The 19,081-nt window shown below is 49.3% G+C and overlaps 1 protein-coding gene across 3 annotated transcripts in view; it reads right to left on the bottom strand.

Moving 5' to 3' along the window:
• MYO18B (myosin XVIIIB) overlaps positions 1 to 19,081 on the bottom strand; it is a 232,527-nt gene that overhangs the window by 131,423 nt on the left and 82,023 nt on the right. For all 3 annotated transcript variants that reach the window (XM_089894624.1, XM_089894623.1, XM_089894622.1), the window contains 4 exons: positions 16,727 to 16,792; positions 11,942 to 12,070; positions 9,986 to 10,129; positions 8,427 to 8,516 (listed from right to left, as the gene is read on the bottom strand). In XM_089894624.1, coding sequence (XP_089750750.1) covers positions 8,427 to 8,516; positions 9,986 to 10,129; positions 11,942 to 12,070; positions 16,727 to 16,792 — 429 coding nt within the window. The remainder of the gene's footprint in view (positions 1 to 8,426; positions 8,517 to 9,985; positions 10,130 to 11,941; positions 12,071 to 16,726; positions 16,793 to 19,081) is intronic.

The raw sequence follows: 19,081 nt of genomic DNA, 5'->3' as shown, positions 1-19,081 counted from the left end.
CAGAGCTGGGCTATGAATTACGGCAGCCTGGCTCCTGAGCCTTCACTTCTAACCACACCATCAAACTGCCTCTTGGGGGCTCAAAGAACACGTGCTGAGTGAACGAATAAATGCGCGTAAACCAAGGAGCAAATTTCGGTGGAGATGGGCCGCTGCCTTAAGAATGCCGAGAGAAGGGGCATCTCCTGAGCGGGACATGTGGGGATGGACACGTCACCGACTGACCTTGGGGGGAGAAGGGACAGTTACGGGCTTTCACGAGCTTTAGAAAGGGTCTTCAAGGAACCCTAGCACCCCCCAAAAGGATAATAACCCCTCAGGTGCTGTCACCCACACATCCCATCCTGAGAATGTTCTTTGGTCCAGCCCCGACCTTCAGGATGGAGTTCAACCCTCTAACATGCTTCTCACAGCCCCTGTGACCCGGCCCAGCTTCATGGCCTGACCCCCACGCCATAATCACCCTTGCTCCATGAGACACTCCAACCGCCAGGACTGCAGGTGCCAGATCAGGTCCCTGCTCTCTGTCTCTGCCCTTGCTCTGCCCTCCACCTGGAATGCCTCCCCACCCCATGGCCTGGCTGGGCCTGCTCAGCCTTCAAGACCCCTCCTCTGAGAAGCCCTCCCTGAGCCCATTCCCAGTCTGGGTAGATGCTCCTCCTGGATCCCAGACAGACCTGGGTTCCAATCCCAGCTCTGCTAGTCACGGGCTGTGTGATGTCAGACAAATCACTTCCCCTCTACGACCTTCACTTTCCTCATCTAGAACGTGGGGTACTAACACCTCCCTCACAGTGTGATTTGAAGGTAAAATGAGATGATGCAGGTAAAGTATTTATCACAGCACCTGGCACAGACACACTCCTCATTAAATGTTACTTTAATTCCTAACTTCGGCACTATTCCATTCATTCATTCAATGCCCACTGAATGCTTGGAGGATGCAGTATTATAGCTAAGATGTACCATTGTCTTTGAGGAACTCAGTTTGCTGGGGGGGGAGGTAAAAAATATCAACTGTGTATTAGTCAGAGTGGGGATGCGTCAGAGGGAGTGTGATGGCTGCTTTACAGACACCTCCTCACACAGCCCTACACGGAGGAATGCGTAATATCACTGTCACCGTCTTACTCATGGTGACGCGAGGGCTCAGAGTCTTGAGGAATTTGCCTATAATCCCGCAGCAATGAGGGCACAAGGTCAGCCGTCCTGATGGACCCTCCGCTCCTGTCCCAGAGCACCAGGGCAGGTAATTGTCATCATCCCCGCCTCGTACAGCCCCCGCTTTTGCATTTGCGTTGCAAGGCAGCTAGAGACAAGATGATGGGCCCCATTTTCACCTGGGGAAGCAGAGGCACACAGAATGGACTTTCCAGCCGAGCCCTCCTCTGTGGGGCTTTGGCTCACCCCACTGAGGCCATCTTTAAATATGCTCACCCAGTGTCGGCAGAGCCTCTGCAGCTGGTTGTCCACCAGGAGGATGCCCTCCCCGGCATGTGCCCCCAGTGAAGGCCCGAGAGACCCTAATATCTTGAGTCAGGTAGGAAACCAGGCTGTTTTATTCTCCTGGGGACGAGGGGCTACCACATCCCGTCCCCACCGAGGCAGAGCGCTGTGCCAGGGCACGGAACCAGGCGGCAGGAGAGCCGGGTTGAGGTCAAGGCCCGTGACCCCCAGCAAGTCATTTCCTGTCCCCTCCTAGAGGTCAGCTGCTGCTGGACATCACGGCCATCACAGCCACCTCCCTCAGGGCTATGCTAACGCACTTCTGCCCTAAGTCTCCAGTCCCCGCTGCATCCTGGTGATTCTCTTGGCAATTCTTTACCCAGAAGTGAAACTTCCTGGGCTAATGAGGCCAGACATCGGAGCGCACGGGCCTCCGTCTTCTGCCGTAAATAAGGTCCTGGATATATTCCAGAGAGAGAAGAGACCGCCCCTCTCTCACGCACCGCCACGTGCTCCCGCAGCCTGCCAAGGGCTCCCTACTAGACTGGCTGCTTCCTTGTGAAAATAAAAAACCCCACTTGGCATGCAGGCCGATTTTGCGCGCTTGAAGAAGATTTACAGCCAGCGACTCAGAGGTTCCTCGTCTCCTCTTCTGTTCCTTCGCAAATGAAGCACTCAAATCATTCTGCCATGATGCTGTCTTTTGACTAAAACCCGTCAAGTGGGAGCTCCCACTGATGAGGCAACACCACGTTTCAGCCACGGTCCTGCGGCCGTTTCCCCTGCTGAGACGAGGGTGGGGTGCAGACGCTGTGAAGGGGGCTAGGGGTCTTCAGGAGGCACAGCCCTGAAGGAGTGTCTGCTCCCCAACTGTCAACAGGAACTCGCTTCCAGAAAAGGAGAACCGCGTGCAAGGAGATGTGGGAAGAGACACTTCGTATTAATGTTTCTCAAAGTGTGATCCCTGGACCAGCAGGTTCAACATCACCTGAGAACTTATTAGAAACACAGAAGCTCCAGGGCCACCCCAAGCCACCGACTCAGAACCTCGAAGGCCGGGATCCAGCGATCTACATCCTGACACGTCCTCTCGGGGATTGTGACACACGTTCACCACTGCTCTAACACAGCACAAGCCTCCCGCATCAGAGTCACCTCAAGGCTTGGTGAAGAAGCACTGAAGGACCCCCACCTCCAAGATTCCCTCCTGGGTCAAAGCCTTGAGAGATGGGACCAGGGAAGCTACAGGGTTACCAGCTCTCTGGATCATTCCGATGCTCTTTAAAGCGCAAAAGCAAGCAATATAAATCACCAGTAGCTTTGCCCAGGTCGTGGGTGGGAGGTGGTGGGGAGGGAAGGGAATTAGAGCCCTTTCTTCAAAAGGAATCTTACTTGGGCCCCAACATACTACATTTCACCAAATCTGAGCTGCCATTGATTGTAAGATGCATCCTGAGTCCAGAGGTGTACAAAGGGAGAAAATAATGTGCACCTGAGAATCGATAAAAACAGAATGAAACCAAAAAAGTGCATATACTGTAATGGATGCAGGTTTGGGAGTCCTGGAGCCCTCTGACCTCCTCCTCGCCCTCTGGTGGGTCTGAAGAGACGCAGGGCTTCAGAAAACACTTCAAATTACTGCATCAGAGAAGGCAAGCCACAGAGTGGAAGGCATGTGTACTACTTACATTGAGCAACTGACCTTATATCCACGGCATATAAAGAACTGCTACAAATCAACAAGTAAAGCAACAGAAAAGACGTGAAAGACCACTTTGCCAAAGAGGATAACCAAATAGCCAAAAACATGTGAAGAGGTGCAAATTAAAATCACAACGTTGTACAAGTGCACACCCACCACAATCGCTAAATGAAAAAGGCAGATAAGGCCCAGCGCAGGTAAGGACGTGGAGCAGGCAGAATGCTCACCTGTGGCCACGTGCAAGTGCAAACCGACACAAACACGGTAGCAAGCTGTTTGGCAGCATCTACGAAAACTGAACACAGAAACAACTTAAAACCCAGCCATTCCATCCCTAAGTGTATTCCTAACAGAAGTGTATGACCTGTGCACCAAAAGACACGTGTGAGGATGTTCACAGCAGGCTTGTTCTTTATAGCTGAAAAAGAGAAACAACTGAATGTTCCTTTAGAGTAGAAGGGATAGAAAGTGGTCTCTGTGCATAATGGACTACTCTACAGCAAAGGGAGGGAGTGATCCACCATCACCCATGACAAGGTGGATGAATGGCACAAATGATGTCAAATGAAAGAAACCAGACACAAATGAGTACGCATCTTTGATGAATTTAGGTAAAGTGCAGAAACAGGGAGAGAACTAATCTATAGTGTCAGAAGTCAGTTTGGTGGTTACGGGTGGAGGGTAGTGGCTGAAAGGGGGCACCAGGGGGGAATCTGAGGGAAGCTCGGAGTGACCTGTGTCACACTCTGGGTGCTGGTTGCATTGGTGTGTCCACTTTGTGAAAATTCATTAAGCTGTACACTTAAGATGTGGGCACTTTTTTATATGTTGGACCTTACCATAAAGTCTAAAAGGCAGAAGGAAAGGAGAAACTGGAGGAAGAAGAAGAGGCAGCAGAAAGGGGGGTTTGAGAAGGAAGAGGAAGAAATCCTAACACTCAGTCATCTAAATGTGCTTCCTGGATAAAGCGCTGCTTTGACTCCTGGCTGAATTCTCTTTATGGCACTGGCATCACACCCTTGGCTTGCATTTCAAGGAGATGCTACCAAAGAAACTTCTCTAATATCTAGATTATCTCAATACCCTGAAAAGTTACTTTTTTCTCAAGCAACAGGTGTGTGTGTGGGTGTGTGTGTGTGTGTGTGTTTAACCTAGGCACAACATGTCTATGGAATATCCTGTTTTCCTCTTTGCTTTGGTTGCTAGGAAGCTCAGTGTCAAAATTTCGGCCCACTTTGAAAGGTTCCACTCACCCATTCTGTGTCTATTCTGTACCTGGGGCCGGGCTGACGTGATGAGCAAGACACATCCCTGCCCTTGGGTTCTCCCAGTCTAGCTGGGACACAGGAGGTGATTAGGTTGCACCAATCAATGCTGTGAGAGGAAGGAAGCACAGGGCCAGGGGTAGAATATAGTGGGGGCCTAACCCACCCTTAGAGGGTCAAGGAAGGCTTCTTGGAGGAAGCACCACCTGAACTCAGTAATAAGGGATGACCAGACATTTACCAGGTGAAGAGGGTGGAGAGGAATGTTCCAGGCAGAGGGAACAGCACAGGCAAAGGCTGTGAAGTAAGAGTGAGTCAGAGGCCAATGGTAAATGTCTATATTCTAACTCTTTTCCTGGCTTTGTATATTCCTCAACTCTTAGTTCCCTTTGCTCTGATTTTCTTAGCTTTAAATTTTTATCTTATTTTTTCAAGGCCCCATGCATTCAACCGTGTGTGATACAAAGACAAAAAGAGCCTGGACAGAATATTCCGTAGGTGCTGACACATCTCTGCTTGGTTCAGGTCTCAGAAGCCTGGCTCCCTCCCTCTCTCCTCCCAGCGTCCCATAAGCTGGAGCTCTAGATGCTAAAGATGCTCACCGCATCCCTCTCTCCAAGTCTCCCCCAGCAGCTGACACATCGCAAACTCCCAAGTCCAACCTGACAGCTCGAGATGAATTACTGCATCAAGTGTCAGCTCGGCGGGAAGGAATTTCTACCGGGAAGTCAACGATATTCCCCACCAGCCCACAGAGCTCCGATTTTTTGCTTCTGCTGCTACTTCCAGCAAGAGAGGTCAGGCCGCTGGCCCTCTGGAGCCTCGATGGAGAACGTAAGGCGCTCTCAGTTGTCATTTCGTCTCCGCCTCACAGTCTCGTCCACGAGAAGGGCACCGGCTCATGGCGCAGCAGCCCCGCCCGTCCAGCTTCTCCTAACTCTGTGTGCAGACGTGACTCTCCCTTCCAGGGGCCCCTGCCTCTTGCCTGACCGTGGGTATGGATTAAGCAGACAGAGGACCCTTGGTGGGGAGAGTGGACACAATCACGGGGAGGATGAGAAGGGTGGAAAAGAGACAGCCCCCCACCCCAACTTCATTCCATGCCCCACGTGAGCCAGCGAGGCTCAACTCAGGCTGTGAACGTAGAGTGAAGGTTGAGTTATGTTGGCTTGATGGTGAATCTAATTTCAGTCCCCATTAGCCATCAACCAAACCAAGCAACATTACCAGTAATGACAACATCACAGCCTCGCCGGCAGAGAACGCTCTAGCTTTGCTCTGGACTGAGCTTTATCTCATGTTGCTTCAGGACCTTTGCACTTGCTGTTTCTACCCTTCCTCCAGATCTGCACAGAAACGGGTACAGCAAATCGTTCAGATCTACATTCAAATATCTCAGTCCACAGAAGTCTTCCCTGACCACTCAGGAAACACCGGCCCCCACTTGACCTCCCTCCACTGTCACCTCGCTCTGCTTAATACCTGCAGCACTCCACGATCTGAAACTAGTTTGCGTGTTTATTTACTTGTGATCTGTCTCCCTCTATTGGCCTGGAGACTTTGTGAGGACAGGGACTTTGCTTTGTCCCTGGCTGTATCCAAGGGGTCGGTCCGGTTGAATGTCTGCCACACGGGAGATGCTCAGACACAGTATGTGATGAACAAGGGAAGAAATAAGCTCCACCTGAACTCCACCAGAAGCCTGTGAGGTACCCAGGGCTTCCTGAAGAAAGGCAGCGAAGCATTCAACTAGGGTGCAAAATTGAAGGGAGCACCGAAAACCTCAGAAATCGAGACAAATTAAAAACGTTAACGCAATCTTTAAGAAAATCAAAATTAATGCCAAAAATCTGTGATAACTAAAATATCAAACTTTTAAATAAAGAATCAAGACAGGATCCCACCATGCGGAGTTCGTCACTTGCCTCACCCTAATCTTGACCCGTAAACCCTGCATTTATTTAAAATTCTGATATTCTGCTCATCCTGAATTTTTCTCTTTTTTTTTTTTTGCAGTACGCAGGCCTCTCACTGTTGTGGCCTCTCCCATTGCGGAGCACAGGCTCCGGACGCGCAGGCTCAGCGGCCATGGCTCACGGGCCCAGCCGCCCCGCGGCATGCGGGATCTTCCCGGACCGGGGCACAAACCCACATCCCCTGCATCGTCGGCAGGCGGACTCTCAACCACTGCGCCACCAGGGAAGCCCAATCCTGGATTTTTTGCATTCAATTTACCTCTTAAAAGATAGTGCATTAAATATTATTTATCTCGCTGAGTTTTTTGGTGCCCCTTTTAATTCTGTGCCTCAGACACATGCCTTCTTCTCCTCACCCTCATCCGGGCCCCGAGAGCTGAATGGGATGGCAAGTTTTCCTTGGAGAGCTCTTTCGTGGTCTCCCCACAGCTCAGTGACCGTGCCCCCACATTATACGGAATGAAGACGTGTAGGGGTCTGTAATCTGAGGTCTCCTTGGGGGCAGGGCCATCCGGTTCACGTCTTCATCCCCAGCCCACGAACTCAATCCCCAGCCAAAGAGAGAAAACCCCAGCCTGCAGTCACACACACCCCAGCCCAACCTTCCCCAGTCGCGTGTCCCTTCCATCCCCCAGAGTCGGCCACTATGCAGAATCCGGCATTATTATTCCCATGAATATCTTTACACCCTAACTACATAGGTGTATTCCCCAATCACTGTATAGTGCTGTTGTGCACATTTTAAAAACTGATATGTACTGTAACATATTTTAGGCATTCTTTTGTAAAGTAATCCTTTTCCTTCAGCATTTTGTTTTCGAGGGCAATCCATGTTGGTTCATGTATCTCTGGTTGAAGGGTCAGGAAACGTCTGCTATAAGAGCCAGACAGTAAATATTTTAATCTCTGCAGGTCATACAGTCTGTCACAACTGCTCAACTCTGCCTCTGCAGCACGAAGGCAGCCAGAGACTAGGCACAGGTGAATGGGCGTGGCCGTGTGCCCGTAAAACTTACAAAGAACGGGTGGCGAGATGCATTTGCCCTGTGGGCCATAGTTCGCCTGCCTCTTTATCCATTTTCACTTTGGTAACTGAGTTTTTAGTATAACAAAATGTGTTCATCCATTCTGTCAACAGACTCCCTTTCGGGTGTTCATATTTCTTCAACATGACAAATGTTGCTGCTATAAGCTTCTTGTCTTTTCATTTAGGTGAGAGAGTTTCTCCTGCATGTGTATCTAGAAGTGGAATTGCTGGGCCACAGGGTACAGGCAGCTTCATCTTTCAGAGATAATGCTAGATTGTTCAAGAGCCATGAGATCAATTTACACTCCCACCAGCAGCATGAGCTCCTGCTGCTACGCCCCTGCCAGCACTTGGCTACATAAGACTTCTGGATTTTGCCCATCTGAAGCGTGAAATGACACCTATTGTGTTAATTCACATTTCCTGATTGCTAGTTAGTTGCTCATCTTTTCATGAGTTTATTGGCCATCTGAATTCCTGATCATCAGAACTCTTGCTCCTGGGAACTGCCAATTCCTAATTTTTGCCCATTTTTTAAAACTGGAGTGTTTGCCTTTTTTCCAGTTGATTTGAGGAAATTCTTTACATATCCTGGTTACTCTTTATCAATTATATGTGTTGCAAATTTCATCTCCCAGTATGTGGTGTGTCTCCATTTTATGCTCTGACAATCAGAAGTTGATTACTTTACTGGGGTCACAGTGATCATTTTCCCCCTGTGATTTGTGCTTTTGTGACTTATTGAAGAAATTCTTCCCTTTGGAGCCAAGTGACATGGGTTTGAATCTCAGCTCTATACTTGCTGGTTGTGTGGCCTGGGGAAGGTACCTAATATTCCAGAGCCTCAGTTTCCTCCTCTGTAAAACGAGGACAGTAACAGCATGCACTTCACGGGGTTACTCTGAGGAGGCCCGAAGGCACTTAGCACGATGCCAGGCTCATCCTCGTCACCTTCTCCATCAGCAGACCTCCCCCCGCACAGGGACCCCACACAGGAGGGATGGGGCTACCTTGCTCTCCAGAAGGTCTGTGTTCTGCCGCAGATCATTCCGAGACCTCTCTGACTTTTCTAGCTTCTGTCTCAGCGCTATAAGCTCCGCCTACAAAAGCAAACACCTTAACAGAAGCCATTCTGCACTGGAGGTATAGGTTCCATGTACATAAAGAGTGGCCAGGGAACGAAGTAGGCAATTCAGCAACCTATCTGTGATGACACCCAGATGCCAAGTTCCTACGAGGGATGTTTTCTTTGACCATTTCTGAATAGCAATGTCTCTGCTCACGCAAGTCTGGTCTATACCAGCCCAGTCTAGGGGCTGAATGCAAATACTCAGAACAGGACCGCTGCTTATCCTGAGACTGGGCACGCCCGAGTGAGACGGGTGCTCAGCTCTTTGTCTTCCCTAATTATCACTTTTTGGCCAGTGGGTCAGCACGAGGTTTACAATACCACCATTAGGAGCAACTGAAATGCCCACGCACTGAAGGCTGGTGGAGTGAACCATGAAACACACACACCAAGGAGGCCTATGTGGCCATGAAAAGGGAACAAGGAAGACTTCTTTAAAAATGGGAATCGTGTGACGATATATAAATGTATCACATTAACATGTTGCACACCTTAAATTCACAATGTTGCAGGTCCAATATACTTCAGTTAAAACATTTTTTTAAAGAAAATCCAAAACAATAGACATGCCATGATTCTTAAAATATATTTTGAAGTGAAAAATGCAAGTTGCAGAAGAAAACATAGTATGCTACCTTTTGTGTAAAAAAGAAAGGAACCATTAGTTTAGTGTGTGTGTGTGTGTGTGTATACAGGCATACCTTGTTTCACTGAGCTGGGCTTTATTGCACTTTGCAGACATTGCATTTTTTTACAAATTGAAGGTTGGTGGCAACCCTGTGTTGAGCAAGTCTACTGGTGCATTTTTTCCAACAGCATTATTTTTCAATTAAGGTACGTATGCTGTTTTTTTAGACAGAATGCTATCGCACACTTAATAGACTAAAGTATAGTGTCAACTTTTGTAGGCTCTGGGAAGCCACCAAATTCACGTGACTCACTTTATTGTGATACCCACTTTATCTCGGTGGTCTGGAACTGAACCTGCACTATCTCTGAGAAATGCCTGTATTTGCTAATTTTTGCAAAAAGGAACAACAGGCAGGATAAACCAGAAACCAATCAGAGCAGTTATCTATAACAGGTGGGTGCTAATAGGGTAGAAGGGAGAGTAAGGGGAATGCCCCCTGAGAGATAAGAAGATAAAGGACTCAAAAACTCTCCCCTTGAGTCTCCCGGATGAGCAGTAAGCGAGCGTTTGCACGCCCCCGAGGTGGTGATGGCGCCTCTGACCAGCACCCACTAGCCCACAGAGGAGCTGGCCACATGGTGGAGGGAGGTCTGTGTCGAAGGGAGCAGAGGGATATCTGCAAGGGGGCAGCGAGGGCTGTTGGTGGAGCATTCCCAGATGAAGAATTTCAAGGGGTGGGGCACTGGGTCTGGATGCAAACACTAAGGGGCGGGGCGGAGGGAGGCGCCCTGCCTGCCCTGTGGACCCACCTCCTTGGCGCGGAGCTGCTCCTCCCCAATGGTGGCACTCAGCAGGGGCCGAAGGGAGCCCAGGAGCTGCCACCACGGCCAGTCCTTGACCGCCAGGAATACAGCCACATTCTTCTGGATGCACTGGGCAGCCAGCCGGTGAATCTGCAGGGGAGGGAGAGTGGAAACTGAAGGGCCTTTCCCAGCCCAGTTGAAGGAGGCAGAGGGTGGCAAAGGGGGTACAGGAAATGGATTTATCCTAGTGGAAGGGATTGGGTAAACTTAAAAAAAAAACAAAACCTTCCTTTCATGGAGTCAGGCTCCTGGCATCAATATTAGGCCACAGTTTAATCTTGCATAATCTAATAACAATAATAATAGGACAAGGAGTACAAAATATTATATAAAACAACAGGGTCACCTCTTACATGGGGATCAGGCTCAAAAGTCACTGTGCAAGGCAAAAACTATCCTCAAAAATCCCTGACACTGCCCGCGAGAAACAGTGGCCACGATTATGTCGCTAGTTGATATTTAAGGAAGGGATATTATTTTAAGCGCATTTAAACACAAATTCCATGCTTCCCACTCTTCAGTGTGCACCGGAATCTCCTGGAATGCTTGTTAAAACACAGACGGCTGGGCTCTACCCCAGAGGGTCGGATTCAGTGAGTCTGGGGTGGGGCCCGAGAACCTGCATTACTCACAATGCAGGTCCGGGCACCACACTTCGAGAACCGCTGACCTAGTGCATTCTTACCATAGGTGGGAATCAAGCTGACTAAGAAGCCAGAGGTCCTTTCCCTTTGCCACCATCACAACAGCCAAGGCTCGTACAGCTGGCACAGCGCCTCCTACGGGCCATACACTGCCCAGAGCATCTTACACGCACCAGCTTAGTCCTCACTACAGCCCTGTGAAGGTAGGTGTTGCTATTATCTCCATTTTAGATGGGAAAACTGAGGCACAGAGAGGTACAGTTACATGCCCAGTGCCACACAGCTTCTCAGTGGCAGTGTTAGGATATGAACCCCTGCAGTCTGGCTGCAGACACAGCCCAGGCGCTTAATTAACCTCTATTTCAAATCATCCCAAGGCATAAACTACCTGAGTGCAGTGCGCTGGTAAAACTGCCTACAGTATTTCCACTATTAATGTTCTTGCCTTTTTCTGTTCTTACCAAGTATGTACAAGGGAATTTACCAATTCACATAAGCTGGAGGCATGTGCGCTGAGACTCATTCTGGTGGCAGTAATTAACAACGACAACACTAAGGCAATGGCAGCTGGTATTTACCGAGCAGTAACGATGAGCCACGTACTGTACTATGTGCACATTATCTCATGTCACCTCCACTCAGGTACTATGTGGTACAGATGGGATTCGAACATGCTTCCTGTGTGTCTCCAGAGCTGTGCTGCCTTTCTCCATCATGCAGGCTACAGAAAGGAGACTCAGTCTCCGGATATGTCTGAGGATGGTGGCCCAGGGTGGTTCAGGACTGAGGACTCTGACCTTGCCCTCTGGTCCCAAAGGCCTCTGTGGCCAGGTCCTGCCCACGTGCTCTCTGCTGACCCATGAAAGCCAAGTTCTCCAGAGATGGGACCGGTTGAAACCATTTCCAACCCAGGAGGGCTTGGACAACCTCGTGGATATCCTGACCAAGGCTAACGTCGGTGGTGATTTGATGTCAGTGTCCTAGAACAATCATATCATCTTACAAAGTGTCTATTAAAGTCTGACCACTCGGGGTGGGTCTGTGGACCAGCCGCACTGGCACCATCATGGGAGACGGGCAGACCCCGTGCTCACCCCAGACCCACTGGACCAGAATCCACACGTTAACATCCCACTGGAGATTCGTGCACAAGAGGAAGCATGAGAAGCAGGGATTACAGCCCCCAGACCAGCACAGATGGTGCTTTTCCCCGATCCCACGCCCCTGCCAGGTTCACAAGGCACCTGGGCCCTCGCACCTTCAGCTTCTTGAATTCCTGGCGAGACAGAAAGCCCTTGCAAGCCGCCTGCAACAAGATGATGCTGTGAGACACCAGCTTCTCCCGCTGCTTCTCCAGCCTGGAGACCACGCCCGCCTTGAGGAAGACCTGGAAGGAGAGAAGGCTGCGGGTGACTTCGCTGCCACCGAATCAGACTGCCTCAAGTGGGAGGGGCTGCCGCTCAGACCCCAGTTCTCCTAGACCTACCCGAAGTATCTGTCAGTAGCTGCCCTTGACTGGGGGTCTAAATGGTCAGAGCATCTTGCCTCCTGATGCCTCCTCTTCCCCTTCTTCTGGCCCCTGGATGCTCAGGGTGTGGTCCATGCACCTTAGCATGGTCATTGTCACCTCCTGGGAGTTTGTTAGAAACGCAACATCTCAGGCCCCACCCCAGAGCTGCGGAATCAGAACTGGCATTTTCATTTAATCCCCAGGGGATTCATGCACACACTCATTTGAGAACCACTGGTAGGACAGACCCGCCTAAGCATCTCTGTGCACCGGAATCACCCAGGGAAGGTGGTCAATGCACATTCCCAGGCCCCACCCCAGGATATGCAGAATCATGGGCTTGGTGTCAGTCCTGGGTGTGCGTTCTTTTTTGATAAGTGCTGTTGGCCCTGAGACAAGCGCCACCCCAGAAATACTCGGTCCTGCCTTATAAGGAGGGGCGGAGAATGTGGGGGAAGTGAGGGCAGCCCTCCTTGGTCAGGAGGGGATGGGGCCTGGCGGGTGCCACCAGCGGGAGGTGTAGGCATTGAGCAGAACACAGCGGAAAACAGTTTCCAGGCCTTGGTGCATCAATAATGGATGAGGGCCCCTGCAGCAAAGTGATCACTGCCTCCCCGGCACCCTCGCAGCTGCCCCCAAGAGACTGCAGGGAACACGGGAGGGTTTTCAGAGGGAACCAGAAGCTCTGGGGCCAGGCCTGCCCCGGCCAACGCGGTGGGGTCATTAAAGCTGCTGTCGCCTCCCCAGAGGCAAAGGAAAGACACTCTGCTGCTGGGATATGTATGAGTCGGTGACAGGGGAGGGTTACGTTTCAGACGCCTTGGTGCCGCTTATTTCTAAGCACAGTCCTGTGCGTTTCTTTGCCAGATGTGGCTTGTAGCCCCAAAGGTGTTCAGTTTCTCTGGAGCCACTGGTGAGCTCCACCTTGATCAGTGACATTGTCAAGTAATCCATGACATTATCAATCAATGGCTAACACTGATGGAGCCCTCCTGTGTTCTGGATCTGAACTAACCATTTGGTATGCAGGCAAAGCACTTTACATGCAGAATCTTACATGGTAGTTACAACAATCCCCCCATTTCACGGAGGGAGAAACTAAGGCTAAAAAAGGCATGTGCCAACAACCCTCCACCAGCAGGTGGTAACACCGGGATTTATTTCCCTCTCTCTGACTCCAGACGAGACTACAATTGTCACTGAATGTAATTAACATTTGCATGGCATCTAAATTTTTCAAAGCTCTTTCTCCTATGTCCCATTTTAATATGCAGAACAGTCCCACGAGGAATCTGTCAGCTCAAGGAAGCTGTGTCACTGACTCAAGTTCACAGAGCTGGTGGTCAGCAAAGCTGAGACTCGAACCCAGGACCTCAAGTCCACGCCCTGTACCCGTTCTCAACATCGGCAAGAAGCTTCACTTCCTCGCTCACATGATCCAAACACCGGGAGTTTGAGGCTGAAATGCAATTTGATTCCAGGTGGAACAAAGGGTCTCAATCGATTCTCCATTCCCTTAAACCTATTTTCTGTAATGAAGACCACTCTGCTAATCCCACAGTAAGCTTTTTCTCAGAGGGAGAATGGAAATTAGCGCAGCCAATCAGTGCTAACTCTGTTTTGCAACCCTCCATCGCTTTACAGAACACTATCAGCCAGGACCACCAAGACAATTAGCCTCATTGAAATAAACACACGATTGACTCATTACCTATCAGATTGCTTCAATAATGACTGCATTAATTTCACAAGCTAGTGAGTCCCAAAAGCTGCTATAAAAAAAAAATCAATGATCAAAGTGATGACGGCGCTAGTCCATACGTTACAAAAGGCAGCGAGTGCCGCCAAAACCGTTACTGATTAAGTATGAGGCTTTCATTAAAAAGATAATTGGAAACGACCATACGCAGAGTGGGAGTAAGTCATCGCCGCTGCAGAATCTTAGCTTGATTTATTTTCTTTTCCTTTTAAGAGCATACTCCGACCAGAAGGCCGACGGCATGTGGAATCCCACCTTTTTCATAAATGTCATGGCCCTCGGCACAGGCTTCGATAAGGTACCGGGGGCTGAGAATCACAAAGAAAAGTCTAAATTATTCACTTTTCAGGGGTCCAGCTGCTTATCGGGCCCACGCAGAGTGTAACATCCCAACATCCCTATCTTTAAGGGATCTCTGGAAGCCAGTTAGGCAAGCCAAGGTTTAAAAATCTAATATGGCAACCAGTCTCCTTTCTGGTATTGCTGAGGAATTAGCTACCCGCCTCTTAGTAATTTTCCTGATTAGAGGAGTTTAATTCTTTAAACATTAAAACGCTATCCTGTTTGACAAGCATCCTGGCCCCGTTGGCAAATGCCTGCCACAAATGATGACAGCCAGCCCCTGTTGAAGGACAATTTACTGAGTCCCACAGCCAGCTTGGGGGGTAGAGAGCAGTGGGTCCATTTTACAGATGCAGGAACTGAGGCTCAGAGAGGCTAAATCACTTAAGATTCACACAGGCAGTGGTGGGGCCTGGGTGTGGACCAGGTCAGCCTGTTCTCTTCCCCTATTCACAGCCTTCCCACCTATTAAGTGCCGAACCCTGCAAAGCATGAGAGTTGCATCTGCCCTTAAAGATCTCAGTCTATTGCCTTGCCTGGCTTCCCAAAGGGCACAGTGACCTTGATTTGCTCTGGACAGTTTCTTAGTGAATGCCAAGTATTAATAATAATAATGTTTTATTATGGGGATGTTTTCGGCTGGTAGACATCTTGCCTCGCCACTGTGAGACTTTGTATAGTGACTTTTCATCTTGCTGTTTTCTTCCCTGCTCTTCAATAGCTGATGGGATCACAGGGACTGATTTTGAAATGCATGAAATAACTAAGTAATTTATCTAAACAGTAGTTCTCAAACTTGAGCATATACTGGAATCCCCTACAGGGCATGTTACAACCGAGACTGCAGGGTTCCATCCCCAGAGTTTCCGAATCAGTAGGTCTGGGGCGGCGCCTGAGAGTTCTGTTTCCGGGAAGCTCTCGGGTGATGCTGCTGCAGCCGGTCTAGGGACCACACTTTGAGAACCACTGGTCTAGAAGGATGAAGTTCTTGGAGCTGAAGAAGAATTCCTCTGATTCAAGACCATAAACATCTGTGTGTAAAGAATTTGCTGTATATTTCCATTAATAAACAACAGAACCCACAGCGTATTGAAGAGAACTTGGGGGTTGGACCAGTACAGGTTTCCATGGGAGCTGTGCTCCTGGCTCCCTAGAGGACCTGGAAAAGGGGCTGACTTCCCAGAGGTACATTTTCCTCATCTGTGAAGAAGGGATACTGTAATTATCTCGAGAGACTGTGAGGGAAAAGAGGAATAATATATGAATTTGCCTAGCATAGCACCAGGCTTGTGGTGGGAGCCCAGTAACCCAGGGGCTTATCTCCTCTACTGGAAATGTCCACAGAGTTGCTGCCAGCTCCCGGCAGGATCAATCAGGTTGGAAGCACAGCAGACTAACAGCTTCAACCACAGGCTGTAGAAGGACCAAGAAGCCTGCGGGGAGAGGCTAGTGTGTCTAGGGAGCAATGACCAGCGTGAATGACTGTGAGCTCTCCGAGGAAAGAGGTGTGATGGGGCAGCACACTTCACTTTGCAAGAGGTACTAATGGGCAATAATGCCACCAACACTTTACACGGTACCTGAACGTGGAAGGCAATTAATTGACAAAGGTTTCCTGGGTGCCATTAATCAATCAGTAGATAAGTAAGTGGGGAGGTGGTCCCTTGGTCTCTTCTCTCTCCAGTTTGTATTTCTAAACGCTGTCCCTACTCCCCTGCCCTCCTCCTGGTCCTTGAGTTTCCAACCTCTGTTCCCCACTCCCCACACTATGACCCAGGGAACACTAGTTCTGGGCGGTGTTAATGGGTCTTCCACAAAAACAAAACGGTGACGGTCCCAGGGTCAGATCATTTGGGGAGCCCTAAACACTATATTTTCCCTCTTGAAAACTTATAAGATGTATGAGCATATTAGGGCTCCATGAAATTCTTCTCTAGACGTTTCAACTTTTCTGGAAGGGCTTTTGGCTCAACACCAGCTTGGAGAAATCTACGTCTCTCAGACCTAAAAACATGTACCTTCTTCTCGTGCCCTCTCCTTTCACTTACTGCTGCTAATCCGCTAGGACTACTGTTGCGTTACAGTTGGTTGCAAAGCAAAAGTTACAAGGCTCGGAGTGACGATGGGTGTTTCTGAAGTTCCGAAAGTCCTACCTGAAGTCCAGATGTTAATTCTCCAGACCACTGAGGTCCCTGGGAATGTTACCTCTAATAAATGATATTCCCCAATGTTATTTCCTCCCACATTATAACATTTTGTCTTTACAGCCTTGTCACATAACAAGGGCAGAAATCACTTAGCCCTGTGTTCAGCCCTGTCTGGTGGAAAGGAGACACACAGAAGTAGTGGATGCTGAGGAAGGACAAGACTCAGGTCTTACGTGCGTCCCTGATGTCATGGGTAGAACGGTAAAAGGAAGAAGCTCTACTCACCTGGCTGTGCCCCACGGCCACTGTCTTCTTCTCCAGATCCAGGGTCTGCAGGAGCTCTGCCACAGCCTGGGAAAAAGAGGAGAGTTAGAGAGAGGAAGACAGACTGAGGGCAGGAGACTCCCAAAGTGGAAGGCCAGCTGGCTGCATGGCTGAGGGATACACCGGGAGAGAGAGGGTGACCCCACGTGTCTGTGAGCTAACAGAGCTCCACCTCCCCAGGTAAGTGTAGAGGATGAGCACGTACTAGGCACCTACTGTGTGCCGTCCACTCTGCTGGGACCTTCACAGACACCACCTCATTTCAGCCTCACAGCAACCCTAGGTGGGTCGTCATACTACCACGCCCATTTCATAGAGGAGAAAACCACAGATGCAAAACTAAATGGAGGACGTGTCTGCTACGGAAAACACTATGGCAGTTCCTCGAAAAATTAAACATGCAGTTACTATATGATCTAGAAATTCCACTTCTGGATATATACCCAAAAAAGTGAAAGCAGGGACTTGAACAGATACTCGCACACACTCATATTCATGCCAGTGTCATTCACAGTGGCCAAAAGGTAGAAGTAACCCAAGTGTCCGTCAACAGATGGATGGATAAAGAAAACGTGGTGTATACACCCAACGGAATATTAATCAGCTTCGAAAGGGAAGGAAATTCTGACACATGCTACAACATGGATGAACCCCGAGGACATTATGCTAAGTACAATACGCCGAACACAAAAGGACAAATACTGTGATTCCACTTACATAAGGTCCGTAGAGCAGCCGAATTCATAGAGACAGAAAGTAGAATGGTGGCTGCCAGGGGCTTGGGGGGGGCGGGGTTAGTGTTTACTGGGTACAGTTTCAGTTTTACAGGACGAAGGGATTCAGGAGGTGGATGGAGGTGATGGCTGTACAGCAGTGTGAATACACTTAATACCACTGAACTGCACGCCTAAAAATGGTTAAAATGGCAAAGTTTATGTTACCTATGTTTTACCCCCATTTTAAAAACACAGAACGAAAGCATTTCCCCAAGGTTATAAGTTACACATGGGCCGAACCAGACTCGAACCAAGGTGTGTCGGGCCACACTGCAACACCTACGTCTCGACTGCTTCCCAGGCCCAAGACAGCTGCAGAGGGCCCTAGGCTACTGGGGAATTTACCTGCTGTGTCCCCCGTGACAGCCTCCCCAGCACCCTGTCCTTCTCATCACATGTGCCAGAGACGGCCTCACTCTCCCAAATATGTGAATAAATGACGTGGCCTTTAACCCTGTGTTCCTGACCTAGGTTAGGGAGGGAGAGCCTGTGTCTAATTCACCCGTTTCCTCCACTGCACCTGGTACTGCTCTATGCATACAGCAGGAGCTCAATAATTATGACTGAATGAGGGGACGCCCGGCAAGAGAGACCCAGTGAGGGTAGAAGCGGGGCAGGGTTGGGGGGGAGTGTGGAGAAAGGCCACCCCCTCCAGGAGAAACAAATTCACTCAGAGATCCCTGGATGCAGCCTTAGCCAAACCACCAGCCATTTAATGGAATTTTCCTCTTGTCGTCTAGGCCTGCAGGCTCTGAAACAAGCCTGCCAGAGATCCGTACCCTCAGATGAATGCAGGTCGTGCCTGGTTCCCTGGTGACTGCCAATTCTCCTCCCGCTGCACCCTCACACCACCCCCTCACGGACCTTCCATTCACCGGAAATCACAAAGTCTATCTTCAGAATAAGCTGTCAGAAAAGTAATTGCGACACTCAAAGAAGCAAAAGGTGTTATGAGACAGAGTAATCTGGTAGATGAGTTTCAATTCCATGGGTCATCGGCATCACAGAAAACTTCCTAAGATACAAAAAAAAAAAAAAAAATGCTTATTAAAAGTCTACTCTGAGGCTGTAATCTGGGGGGAGGTTTCCTCCTCTGACCTCTGAGAGGAACATTCCATAGCGCCCCCTCCAAAAATTCAGTGGTTTCACTTATTACATTTTAGCCAAAAATGTTCCAAGGGAGCTACAGGCAGCAGAATGCATAAAACCAACATATCCAGACTACAACATTTTTTTTTCTCTCTGCACAAGAAGAAAACAAAATAAACATTGGCTGAAAACAAGATGGACGGATGGAAAAGCAATGAAGCCTACAGCTGGTGACAATTTTCTAACCTACTTTGGAGTTAATGCCCAGAGCCCACGTGTGGGAGGAAAAAATCAGGATGTGGAGTTAGATCCACCTGGACTGAGATTCTCGTTTAACCACTCACGAACTGTGTGACCCTGGACAAGCATTTTACTCTGAGCTGCAGGCTCCTCTTCAGAACAATGGGGGGAAATAATGGCACCTATGATGGAAGACTCTGTGGCTGTGCTT

The sequence above is a fragment of the Delphinapterus leucas genome, chromosome 14 (assembly GCF_059928025.1).
Source record: "Delphinapterus leucas isolate spDelLeu-1000000601 "Yukka" chromosome 14, BTC_Dleu_Yukka2, whole genome shotgun sequence".
NCBI classification, from domain to species: domain Eukaryota; kingdom Metazoa; phylum Chordata; class Mammalia; order Artiodactyla; family Monodontidae; genus Delphinapterus; species Delphinapterus leucas.
The sequence above is the reverse complement of the archived record's forward strand: the minus strand, read 5'-3'. Positions and strand labels throughout refer to the sequence as shown.